The sequence below is a fragment of the Dipteris shenzhenensis genome, chromosome 26 (assembly GCF_047967505.1).
Source record: "Dipteris shenzhenensis isolate YYH24624 ecotype China chromosome 26, Dip_SZ_1.0, whole genome shotgun sequence".
Lineage (NCBI taxonomy): Eukaryota > Viridiplantae > Streptophyta > Polypodiopsida > Gleicheniales > Dipteridaceae > Dipteris > Dipteris shenzhenensis.
In genome coordinates, this window is record NC_141621.1 from 40,271,451 (window position 1) to 40,285,169 (window position 13,719).

General features: G+C 42.3%; 1 protein-coding gene across 1 annotated transcript; it reads left to right on the forward strand.

The window, feature by feature from the left end:
- The first annotated feature begins 11,465 nt into the window (after positions 1-11,465).
- LOC147885067 (putative pectate lyase 5) lies at positions 11,466-13,463 on the forward strand. Its single transcript, XM_087397262.1, has 4 exons — positions 11,466-11,774; positions 11,880-12,100; positions 12,204-12,887; positions 13,094-13,463. Exons 1-4 carry the CDS (start codon positions 11,466-11,468, stop codon positions 13,461-13,463), a joined length of 1,584 nt encoding a protein of 527 aa, XP_087253388.1.
- Positions 13,464-13,719: the final 256 nt, after the last annotated feature.

Here is a 13,719-nt window from a genome sequence, read left to right on the forward strand (position 1 = left end):
AGTATCATGGCAACCTTTATTTTCATCTTATACTAGCAACATTGTGTTAAATAATAATGGTTCTTAATTATTCGTGTAGGGAACATTGGAGTCTGGATTTTTGGGACCTTGAAGACAACTATTGTTGGTTTGTCAACTCGATTGCAAGCTTTCATGGCTCAGTGCAAATGTAAGTATTCTATTAATCTGTTGTTACTTCTATATTATGTACCTTATGTAATAGACACACTAAGTTTTTTTAATATGTCACGATGAGCAGGTCGGTTGAGAAGTTGGTATCTGCTATCAGAGAAACAGGATAGTACAAAGACTCACTAGACTTCCAAAAGCATTTAGTAGTAGAGCAGGAAGATGGGCATAGTTGTGGGTGGAGAGTTGCCTATAATTGCATGTTGATTTTCAAAAAAGCTTTCTCACTTAAGCCACAGGTCTCATCGGAAGACTCTTTGGAGCTCAAATATTCAGAGGAGGATATATAATTGTTTACGGCTGAAATCATTCGAGACCTAATTGCTACCATTAGAATACAACGTGCAACTGAAGCAATATCAGAGCTTGCATTTAAGGAAGAGGAGACTGAGTCTACTGTGAAAGCACTGCACACTACAGAAGAAGTAGAGACTCATCAGTGTACACCTACAGCACCACAGCCTCTACTGGAAGCATCAAAAGAGTTGCCATAGCCTCCGCTTGCATTTAAGGAAGAGGATACTGAGTCTACTCCGAAAGCTCGGGGGGGTCACTCATCATATGTAACCCTATCACGTGAGTTCCACAGAAGGATATTTTTTATTTCTAAAATTTACAGAAATAAATATACATAAGGGGCTATTTAAATTAGATTTGGAAAAAATTTACAGATTTGTATAGAAAAGGGGTACATTTCATTGATGAAAAATTTACGGATAAGGGATTTTAGAAATAGGCCTTGAACGCACGTGATATAGAGGGTTTATACATAGTGACCCCCCCGAGTCCGAAAGCACTACATACTACAAAAGAAGTAGAGACTGAGTGTACATCTAGAGCACCACAGCCTCCATTGGAAGCATTAGAAGAGTTGCCATAGTCTCCAGTAGAAGCATCAGAAGAGTTGTTATGCATGTATGATGTTGTGTTTGTATATATGCATGAGGAGCATATTCTCATGATGTTGTTTATTCCATGAATATTATGGTTGACATTTATTTGTTGCAATGTATGAATCATGATGTAATTTTTGTTGATTATACACCAATTTGTGACTTATTACTTAAGTGGCATTTAGTCATGATATTTATATATTTATTTCATGCACACCATTTTATGATATGAATGTGTGATGATGTGATTATTTGGAAATATAACCTTGTGTGATGAGAATTTTGATATGAATATGTGATGATGTAATATTTGTAATATATTTCACTCCAAAGTATCAATTCCCAATGCTCCACTCACTTAAATTACAACATTCCCAATGCTCTGCAAAATTTTATTCAGTTGGACAGTCTCCACTCACCTAAAGTAGAGCATTCCCAATGACATTGTTTGTTACAAAATCACCCTTTCAAAAGGGTGATACAAAATTGCTCAAACAAGCAGATATACAAAAATGACATACATGATGAAGAAAATGCAAACTACTACTACTACTACTACTACTCATTCGAATCATCCTCGTTGTCCTTGTCCTCGTCCTCATCTTGTTGGCGTGATCCTTGATCCTCGTGAGCTGCGCCTTCTCCTTGATCCTCGTCACGTGTGTCTGATCCCTGGCCCTGGTGATCGCTCGCCTCCGATGAAGGGACGCTTGAGCTTTGACCCTAAGAGAACCATATAAATTGAAAATTAGATTGGAACTTAAAGAATAAAAATTTTTAAAAAGTCAAATTACAAGTAGGATTAGACTTATACCGTGTGAGCAACCACCTCAGCCCAATTGATCGTCGCTCCCATTGCCTCTTGCTTAATAAACCACAGCTTTGTTTTTATGTGAAATGCACGTCGTGTCTCTACATTTGTAGGAAGACGACCCATCGCAACTTGTTGTGGATCCAATTTATGAGAGTTAGAGTTAGCTAAAGTGCATGTAATATGTAGTAATACAAATAGAACAATACATTAAATGAGAAGAAGTAGACTTACCACAGTTGCCTCGAATGCCAACCGTCTGCCTGCACCAAAGTGTGAAGTACCTACGATGTCTGGCCATCTCTTCACAGCCCTCCTATGACCCTCAAACATTTCGGGATGGTCCCTATTCTGCTTCTTGAAGAACTTCCAATTAGCTTTGTCTGCCCAGCTGGGTTTAGCCAACCCCTTTGTGATGGAAGTATGCAAGGTTAATCTACGATACTTCAAGACCAAACCCATGCGCTCTCGCATATAATTCTCATTAAATTCCCCATTTGGCGGGTTAGGGTATTTTTGTTTTAATTCATCGATGACCGCCTGCTTCTTTTGGTCATCTTGATACCGCTAATCAGTAGAAATGCCGCTCTTGAAGTGATGGCTCATCAACCGCCTCATGGTGGCCATCACTGCTTTGCCCTTTCTATCTTCTATCATCTCTCTGGCAGCCATGATTTCATAGGAGAGATCCCCTCATGAGTAAGGAGGACTAATGGTAGCAGAGTCAGAAGGAGTGGAAGCTGTGCGAGCGCTTCCGGAGCGAGGAGTAGCAGTGTCTCCGGACCTGACTGATACTGTGTCTCCGGACCAAGTGGAGACCTGTAGGGATGTGAGTGTGCTGACTCATCTACATCTCTCGAGTTAGCACAACATAAGCTGCCCCTCCTACTCTTCCTTCCCTTATGAGAGGCACGCGCAGGTGATGACCCCTCGGTCCGAAGGGGCACAAGGGACGACTGGGCAGTACGTCCAGCCATCAGTGTAGGGGAGAGAATTGCTAAGGTCCTCTAAGATAGCAGAGAGAAGAATCTCACTGCCTCCTCATCACTCATTTGCACTACAAACTCGTCAGGACTCCCGACAAAGCCATGCGCAGTTAGCAAAGGAGTTTTCCGAGGGGTAGTCACGGTGCTATGTCCGAGAGAAGTCAGACCAGGGGTAGTCATAGTGCTAGGTCTGAGAGGAGTCAGGAACCAGGGGTAGAGTCCCCTCAGGTGTTGCCTAAGAGGAATCAAAGTCCTCTGGAGCATATAGATCATGATGTCTCCTCCTGCAATGCTATCCATACTCGTCGGACGTGCGATGTGATCCCATGTCTAACATAGACACAAACACGAAAACAAAAAACAAAAAACAAACATAACGATAGGCATAGGCAAAGGAAAAGAGGAAGAAGAGGGAAAGGAAAAGAGATTGGAAGAGGGGAAAGAGAGAAGAAGAGGGAAAGGAAAGAAGGAAAGAAGAAAGAAGAAGAGGGAAAGAAGAGGGAAAGAAGAGGAGAGAAGAGGGAAAAGAGAAAGTGGAGGAGAAGAGGAAGAAGAGGGAAAGGAAAGAGGGAAAGAAGAGGAAGAAGAGGGAAAGAAGAGGAAGAAGAAAAGAGGAAGAAGATGAAAAGAGGAGGGAAAAGAGGAGAAGAGGAGGGAAAAGAGGAGGGAATTAAAAGAGGAGAAAACTCGGAGGAAAAGAGGAGGGAAAAGAGGAGGGAAAAGAGGAGAAGAGAGAAGAAGAGGGAAAGGAAAGAGAGATTGGAAAAGGGGAAAGAGGGAAAGAAAGAGAGAAGAAGAGGGAAAGAGAGAAGAGGAGGGGGAAAGAGATTGAAAGAGGGAAGGAGAAGGAGAAGGAGAAGGAAAGGAGGGAAAGAAGAGGGGAAAGAGAGAAGACGATGGGGAAAAGGGGGGAAAAGGGGAAATAGGGAAAAAGAGACATATGCTCATGCTTATGCATGAGCATATGTCTACTTCTCTTATGCTCATGCATAAGCATAAGTATGAGCATATGTCTTCTTCTCTTATGCTCATGCTTATGCTTATGCATAAGAGGAGTCTTATGCATAAGCATAAGCATAAGAGACTGAGACATATGCCGTATGAGCATAAGAACATGAGCATGAAAGAGGAAAAAGAGGGGGAAAAAGAGGAGAAGAGAGAAGAAGAGGGAAAGGAAAGAGAGATTGGAAAAAGGGAAAAAGAGGGAAAGAAAGAGAGAAGAAGAGGGAAAGTAAAGAGAAGGAGACATATGCTCATGCTTATGCATGAGCATATGTCTACTTCTCTTATGCTCATGCATAAGCATAAGCATGAGCATATGTCTTCTTCTCTTATGCTCATGCTCATGCTTATGCATAAGAGGAGTTTCTACGCCCATCACTGCAGCCAGCACTTAAGGCGCTAGCTACAGGCCAATGCAAATAACAAAAATAACAAATGGAAAAAAGAGGAAGCACTTACCTGGAATAGTATGTCCCACTCGGTGTTGTGGACTAGCCCTACAAAAGAGAGGAAACATACCATTTTTCAAATAAGATGTTAGAGGAAGGAGGAGATTACAAAAGCAACTTCTTGAAAAGAGGAGATTGAGGAGACAAGGAGAAAGAGAAGGAAGATAAATACAAAAAAGACTAGAAAAGGTGAGTCTTCTTTCTTTCTTGAAATCTCGTTTTTTGTTTCAATCCTTTGAAATCAAGCATGAAAACTAGTTTACAGGTTTAGCAATACAAGGAGAAGCACTCACAAAATGAAATCTAACAAAAAAACCTACCTACATTATTGAAAGAGACTCACCTCTTGAAAAACTTCCTTTCAAGAATCCAAAGAGAGAGAAGGGTGGAGAGGGAGCACAAGAGCTAGGAGAGGGGTGAGGAGTGGAGAATAGAGTAGGAGGTCAAATAGGTGGGAGGAGAGATTGCTTTGCTTACTTGAAAGATTCGAGAGTGCTAAAGAAAGCGCCACGCATCACGTCGGGTTTCGGTTTTAATCCGCAGCGTTGCTATATAGCGACATTTTTAATTAAAAGTGTCACTATATAGCGATGGAACAGAGCAAAACGTCGCTATATAGCGACGCTTTAAGACACTTTATGTTCTTAGTTAAAAAAGAAGCTCATAGATGCTATTTTATAACTGTTAATATATATTCTTGCAACTTATGTTGTGATTTTATAAGTGTAGATGGAAGGGATGAGTGAAAGCTCGTCCGATGATGCGCCAATGTCCAGGAGCACAAAGTGGCTTATGGAGAGGTTATACTATCATTGCACTCATTGCAAGCGAGAAGTACGACATCAACATCGTATTATCATGTGCCACTTGCGGATGTATCGAGAGGAGCCCGAACCAGTACCCACCATTGGTGTTGCACATGTTGATGGATTATCGGTAAGTCAAAGCTATTTAAGTTCGCGGTTAATATTGGATACCAGGAAATACAAGATCTTATATTTACATGAAATATTAAAACAGGATGAGGAGGCTGATGAGGGTACGCATATACCTTCAAACTTTGAGCAAGACTATAGTCTCCCGGATGATAACGAGGGTATGGTTGACATGATGGATTCTATTTTTAGGGGCACTACATCCCATGTACACGTGATGTCAGAGTCTGAGGTCAAAATGCGAGAGTTGCAATCAACACAATTGTACGAGGATGCTAGGATGTCTAAACTACATGCTTGTCTCTCAATCTTGAATCTGCAAGTAAAGTATGGGTTGTCGGATAGAAGTGTCTTGGCCTTAATGAGGTTAGCTCTTGCATTAATGTGACTCATTATTTGGATATTGTTTGTTTTGAAAATCATAATGTATGGATTAGTGTATATCGAATCATCATTGTTCGAAGCCTATGTATCTTTGAATTGTGATAGGTTGCTCCAGAAGATGTTGCCTACACCAAATACCATGCCCGCATCAAGAGATGAATCGAAAAAGATGCTAACAATGGTGGGTATGGATTATGATACCATCCATGCTTGCCGTAATGATTGTATTCTCTTTCGTCGTGAGCATGGAGATTTGGCTAGTTGTCCAAAGTGTGGGGAACAACGATATAGAGATGACTTGCAAGGTGAGTGGATACCGGTAAAGGTCTTGAGACACTTTTCCATCATTGCAAGAATACAACACATGTTCTGATGCAAATCCATAGCGGAGTTGATGACATGGCATGCATCTCATCGGTCCACTGATGACACATTGAGGATTCCCATAGATTGTGCAGCTTGAAAGCACATAGACAATCAGTGGCCGGACTTTGCAAGGGAGCCACGCAACTTACATCTTGGGCTCACCATGGATGGTGTGAATCCTTTCGGGTTACGCTCGACATGGCGCATAGTCGTGGTGAATTACAATATCCCACCATGCCTAACAATAAAAAAGGGACACCTCATGCTTGCACTACTTGTGCCAGGAAAGTACAAGGCAAAAAATATGGATGTGTACATGGCACCTTTGATAGAGGAGTTACAAATATTATGGAGAGGAGTGTGGGTCTTTGATATTTCCAGAGCTCTTAGACATACCAATGATATTTTGGTCAGGGGTATCTTGATGTGGACCATGCATGACTACCCAGGATATGGAGAGTGCGCAGATATGTGGTTGTGTCTCTACATGTATAATGTAGGATTATACTTTTATGACTCTCTTTCGTATGCATGTCTTATACTAATACATTCATGAACGCATGCAGGACTTGTTACAAGTGGGTACCATCCTTTTCCTATTTGTGTATCGGGTTTGAAATCACTTTCACGCTACTCCAAACATATGAGGAAAAATGTTTATGAAGGTCATGCTCGATACCTTCCGCTAAACCATCTCGCACGTGGAGGTTAGCTTGATCCACCACCATCATATTTGAAGGCAAGTGACTAGATTCAAGCTTGGAGGGCAAATGGAGAGGAACCTCCTCCTGGTATAAAGAGGCTATCGATCTTTCACGAGCTTCCTTATTGGGGTCAGTTACAAATCAATCATCTCTTGGATCGCATGCATATCTTCAAGAATGTGGGGGCTACTATTTGGGCACACTTGGTTGGTTCCAAAGACTCAAGAGGAGTGTGAGAAGACTTGCATGCTATGAATAGGATGTCTCATTTGTGCCCCCAAGTGCATGCTTCGAGAAAAGTTGTCCTCCCGAAAGAAACGTGGATCCTCTCTACGAGGGAGGAGGCAGCGGTCAAGGCGGACATTGCCACTTTTCAAACACCGACAGGGTGGGTACATGCATTGCTTGAAAGGAGCATTTTCAAAGGACAATAAGCTTAGTGGGCTCAAGTCCCATGATTGGCACAACATCTTAGAGGTATTCTAAGTAGAATTAGTGTACCGATAATCGTGATGCGTTAGCGTAATTATGATTATGTTATATTGTTGACATGACTTCTTTGTTGCTTTGATAGTTCATCCTCCCAATTACAATAAAAGGGTGCTTACAAGAAGATGTTAGAAATGCTATATTCAAGATCTGTGATATTGTGAGGTATGCTTACTATCAAATCGCATTGATTGCATTTTATTGAATTTAAGCTGATTAATCTGTAGACTGATTATGAAAATATCTTACATGGACATGTGAAACAGGTGGATATCTCAAAAAGAGGTCTCCATATCAAGCATCAAGAAGGCTAGGGTGGAATCCATTGAAGCTGTATGCTTGCTTGAGAAGCACTTTCCCTCGAGCATTATGACAACTCAAGTCCACTTTCTTGTGCACATAGTTGATGAGGTGGCTATTGTAGGTACCATTCATAGTCGATGGATGTTTTTTCTCGAGCGGTTTATGAAAACTTTGAAGGGATTTGTAAGACAAAGAGCAAGACCAGAAGCAAGCATGGTAGAGGGATGGCTTGTGCAAGAGTCATTAGCATATATCACAAAGTTTCTTGCATCCACGGATCCCGATATGCCGCAAGCTTGGCATAACAAGGATGATGATCGCATCGTTGGCGAGGTTCCCCAAGGAAAAGGGATTGAAAGAAAGACGAGCGAAGAGCAAATGGATAGATTCAATAAGTTTTGTATCCTCAATAGCCCTGAGATGCAGAAGTGGATTGAGAGATATGAAGTGGCCAAAGCAGAAAGAATAAATACAAGGGCAAAATTCAGAGTAATGTATAGGCGATCGCAACCATATCCATGGGATCTGGCTCTTCTCCCCACTCACATGTCACTTGATTGGCTACATCTGGCTCTACGTAAAGCCGAACGCGATGGAGAGATAATAAACGAGCATGAGCGAGAGTTATCATCTGGATGTATGGTGCATGTAAGTTTCTTACCTCTTGATGTAATTAAGTAATTATTTGTGGCAAGATACGCTATAAAATAGATGCATCTTCATTGTTTTAATGATGCTCTTTTACAGTACAAAAAGTACAGTGCATTATGGTCATATGGATAACATTTTTGCGTGGAATGCATCGATTCAAAGAGAGTCACGTATGATTGTGGAGTCATGGCTAACTTCACACAAGTTAGCCAAGCAAGTGCTTCAGATATCAATCTTCTCTCCTCACAGTTGGATTATTGTGGAACCATACGCGAAATCTATGAAGTTGATTTCAGACGATTTAGTATTTTCATTCTTGATGTTAAATGGTTTAGAAATATTTACAACGGTCCCCATGCGACAGTGAGAAAAGATAGTAGCGGTTTCTTTGCAATAGACTCCACCAAACATTAGACTGATGAAAGTGATACTTTTGTTCTTCCTAAGCACTGTGAGTAGGTGCATACTAATGATTTAATTAATCGAAGCTTTTGTTTTTAAAGATCCATTGATACATGTACTTGAGCATAATTTCATATATATAATTGACGACATTTGGCACCCATCTTCAATATAGGTGGTTTTTCATCCGGATCGTTCTGATCCAAGATGGTGGTACGTGATCCAAGTTGCACCACGAAGTAAGCAAATTTTTAAAGATAGAGATGTGGATATGGAGATGCCATTACCAATGCCGGATCAAATTGATCCCAATGAATCTAGCGAAGAAGATGAAGATCACAATGTGAGCCAAGAGAAAGATGCACATAATGACATCGCACATGAGGAAGATGGAGATCACGATATTGAGGAAGAAGACAACTATCATCAAGAATCACCACACTTTATTAAAGAAGATGATCAAGTACTTTTAGGTGAACGTACGATGCTAGAGTACGATGATGATATAGGAGATCAACTCGGTATAGAGTTGGAGATAGACTTGGTTGGCGCCTTAAACTTGGCTCAAGATGAAACAGTTAATGTAAATGCTCTTAATTGATTTTTTTCATCTCAAACTTGGACATGAATATATGAGCTTCAAAGGCTTGATGTACATGCTTTCATATTTTTATTCTCTATGAGATCAAACATGTATGAAAATTTAAAAAATTTTATCATTGGAAAAAACTAACTTTTAAGGCCTATATGAGTAAAAAACCTCTCTGGAAAACGTCGCTATAAAATAGTATATCAGTGTCGCTATATAGTGACACTTAAAAGTCACTATATAGCGACTTTTGTAATAGTCGCTATATAGCGATGTTGCCTAACGTCGCTATATAGCGACACTTTACGGGACGTGCTTTTCATACTGACAATTAGCACCCCGTGCACGCTAAACATCGGTACGTAAACGTCGCAATAGGATTCATGTGTAGTAGTGTTAGATGCATTTCTTACATGGAGACAGTTTCAACGATGTCAACATAAAATATCCTTGCTAAATCGTTGCCTCCCCACCACCACCTGCCATTCGAGCCTCCGTCCTCTTATGCTATTCAAGTATGAAGCCTTGCCGCAATGGAGCAAGAATAGGCCACTGGTATTTTAAGGTGTGACTATTCAGTATGCAAAGAATGAGCAATTCTTGGAGGTGGGGAAGGCATTCGATCTGGAGGGCTATTCTAGAGTGAGTGGTTTGCTCAAGGAGTTCACTCATCTTATGTAACCGTATCACGTGATTTCAACGTAAGGTTATTTTTAATTCCTAAATTTTACAAGAATTAATTTACATAAGGGAGTATTAATTTTACAACAATGAATTTACATAAGGGAGCATTTAAAGTAATTTTGGGAAAAAATTATGGATTTGTATAGAAAAAGGGTACATTTTATAAAGAAAATTTTTACAAGGGATTTTACAAATAGGGCTTGAACACACATGATATAGATAGTACCCCCCCCCCCCCCCTTCGAGGTGGTTTGACGCCATGCTAGTGTGGGTGGTAAGGTGATGAGCAATGAGGATCATTGGAAATTGGAAGGGCTATGCATTTTCTCAAAGGAAAGGCACTGTGCTTTGGGGAGGCATTAGGGTATGCACTTCGGGCTTGGGTTATTGTTGTAGGGATGCAAGGGTATTCCAGTTGGAGTAGTTACTATTGCAAGGAGGCAAGGGTATGCAGGTTGGAATAGGGTCCATAGTGTTGGCCGAAACAATGGCCAAGGTGATAGATATTGGGCTTCAATGTTCAACAAATTCGGCAAGCAGATTGTATGAAGGAATTTGGGTAGCAAGTGGCTTGTGAGTGATGTGTTGCTACTTGTGGCTACCCACCTCATTGTTGTCGATGCAATTGTGCTAGTAGCCCTCATGGTGGAGTGCTTGCAAATCTACAAACTGATTCAATCAAATACGACCTGCAAATACATGATAGAGAAGACCTTAGCAGCTAAGAGCTCAGAGCACCCCTATTGTCAATGATTTCATAACTTCAAAGCCATAGCCATTTCCATTACATTGGCAACCCAAAGCTTAGTCATTGGAATTTCAAGATGGAGCAGTTGTCTATCGCAGTGGAGTGCTTGAACTCCGTATTGTCTTCTCATTATGTACATCTTTGAGGTTTGAGATTCAATGCATGTTTCAAGTGAGAGATGCAGCTAATAATTTGCAATCTCAGCAAGGTGGAAGTTCGTAATCTGTAGGAATACCTGATCCGGGAAATAATAGAGAAGTACAATCCACACGGAGGCCTCTCAATCACTCGTTTGAAGGAGATCATGTACGATAAACTTAGTGCATTTGCAACAATAATGTGCGGATGGTCTTCTAGCAAAGCTTTAATCATCTTAGCATCAATTGCAAGCACTACATAGATAGCCAATGCTCATCTTCATGTCCTGCCTTTGAGTATTCTCTTGCTCTTGAGCTTCTTCCACCCCATTTGAACCACAAGTCCATCTCTCTTGCTCTTGAGCTTCTTCCACCCCATTTGAACCACAAGTCCATCTCGCTATCTGATGTCTCTACAAACGATACAAATTAGAGCAACTTTAGGAGATTTTCGTGGCTGCCACCACGGGTTGAATACTAGTGAAACTCACAAAAGGACTTCCAATTATCCACTACGGTAACGGACCCTGAAAACTCTCGACCTTTAGTTTGGGCAGATCGGACGGCTAAGATGGAAGCGGAGCGTTCACGTGAACGCCCGGCTGAGCCGTCGATTCGTTGGCGGCATGCACATCACAGGGAAGGCCAAGCGCCGCACCCCCCTACTACAAAATGCACTGCCTTGCCGGCTGAAAATTCACACAATCATCACCTACATCCATCGATCCATATCTATTTCCGCCATGGCGATTCCCCTCTGCCTCCTCGGATTCCTTCTCCTCCTCCCCACCTCATCTCACTCCCAGCCATCTCCCCTCGTCGACAAACAAACCGCCCTCCAAGAGCTCCAGCAGGCTAAATCCTACGCCCTCCGTGCCCAAACCCTCCCCCCCCATGACCCCGATTGCCAATACAGGCTCACCACCGCTTTGGATAATATAAAAATTGCTCAGCTCCAAATTTCCACCCAGGATTGGCAGACGGGGAAGAGTAGCGTGGTTGCTGCCATTAGCTCCAATTCCGAGTGCTTAAACCTTTTGAAATCTGATAGCGTTAGTTGCCATTGCATCTCTCTTCGGTTATTAGCTTCTATATGCATGCCTTTCCATCACCATTGGCACATTAGCTTCACGCTAGAGAGTCTGTTATTTTTGCAGCCGAGTGAATTGGACAAGTTCATTGATTGTCTAATGGCCTTGGCGCAGAGTCCGTTGGCGAGAGCACTGTCGTACTTAGTTACTCAGGTGGACAAGCATCTTGAAGCCGTCCAGAATGAGCTGCAGGAGGGCACCACGCCCGTATGGTCCAGCGGAGATGCAGGAGCCAATTTTTATCCAGTATCAGGAGGAGACCGAGTATCGACAACAAATGGCTGTCAGTATATTCTGAAACCAACACTTGCTTGAAGTTGCTTCGTTCTTCGATACTGCTTATCAGTCAATTTTCGCAGTTCTGAATGTAATTTATGTAAATTAATTTAGCATCTGTCCTCTGACAGTGGGTGAAGAAAATAGACAAGGTTGTCCACTATCAGCAGTAGACGGAACGAAATGTCAGTTCTCTGGTTGCGGCAAAGGTTTCGGCCTTGTATCATGCTCAATTGGCTTTGCAAGAGGAGTAATGGGGGGCTTAAAGGGACAAACTTACACAGTCACCAGTGACCAGGACTCTGCCACAAACCCTGCGCCCGGGACTTTCCGTTATGCCACTAATCTCGCACGAGGAAGCCCTGGAGTGTGGATAACCTTCGCCAGGGACATGACGATCGTTCTTAAGGACATGCTATGGGTGCAAAGCCATACAACCATCGATGGGAGAGGAGTGAATGTTACGATCAATGGTCGAAATATAGTTCTAGGTGGTGTGAAAGACGTTATCATTCACAATATCCAAGTCAACAACATCCGAGGATCAGATACAATCCACATCTTCTCAGGCACCACAAAGGTGTGGGTCGACCACGTAACATCCTTCGCTGGAGAGCTCGGGCTGGCCTCCGTTCTGCAAGGGTCGACTGATGTGACCATCTCGAATTGCAACCTGCAGAACCACAACTTCAATATGCTATTGGGTGCCTCAGATGCCGATGTCGAGGACAAGATCCTGCGGGTTACGGTTTATAGGAATTGGTTTCACGATTCAATGCAGCGCATGCCCCACTGCAGGTGAGGAAGTCATTTCATTAGTTTTCTGCAAGTTAATCTGTCGAAGCACAGAATGTTGTGAAGAGTATTAGTTAATCTGGGCAAACATCTTCTGGGCGAAGAAACGAAGAACGGCGGATTCTCTCATGTAGAACTTGCTTCTAGGTAAATAGGGACGCAATTTTGCTTGTTGTAATAAATTTTCGGGTGATGTGCTCCATGCATAGGTGGGGGCTATGTCATGTCGTGAACAATCTGTATACAAACTGGGGATACTACGCAATCGGAGCCCGAGCTCAAGCACGAGTGAAATCGGAGAGCAATGTCTTCATTGCAAGCAGGGCAAGCGAAGTGACACCATGGTTCGAAGGGAAACCCGAGACATTCGACATGTCCGCGAGGATCGAATCCAGCGGCGATTTACTTCTAAATGGCACTACCTTCCATCAATTCTTACTCGCCACAACCGACGCCACTCCATCTTACACCTCAGGAAGCGCCCCGCCAATCACTTCTACAAGCTCGTTGCCTGCACTAGTTGAGCCGTGCGCGGGTGCTCTTTTCGGGGGAAATCTTGTCCGATGCCAGAACGCGTGATCTGCGACTAGCCATGCAGATTGCAGAAGGACTTTGATCTTCTCGGCAAAAATGGCATGCCTTAGTGCTCAAGTGCATTGCATTTATCGTGCACAAGCTTCAAGCATTAGATTCCCTTCAAACTAGAACCATTTTAAGAAGCTTACTGTTCTATCGCTGAATTTACTTCTGACGAAAAGACTTCAACTTCCAGTTGCAACTTCGTCTAGTTGTACATAATGAAAATTTAAACATGATTCAGGGATTTTAATGGAAG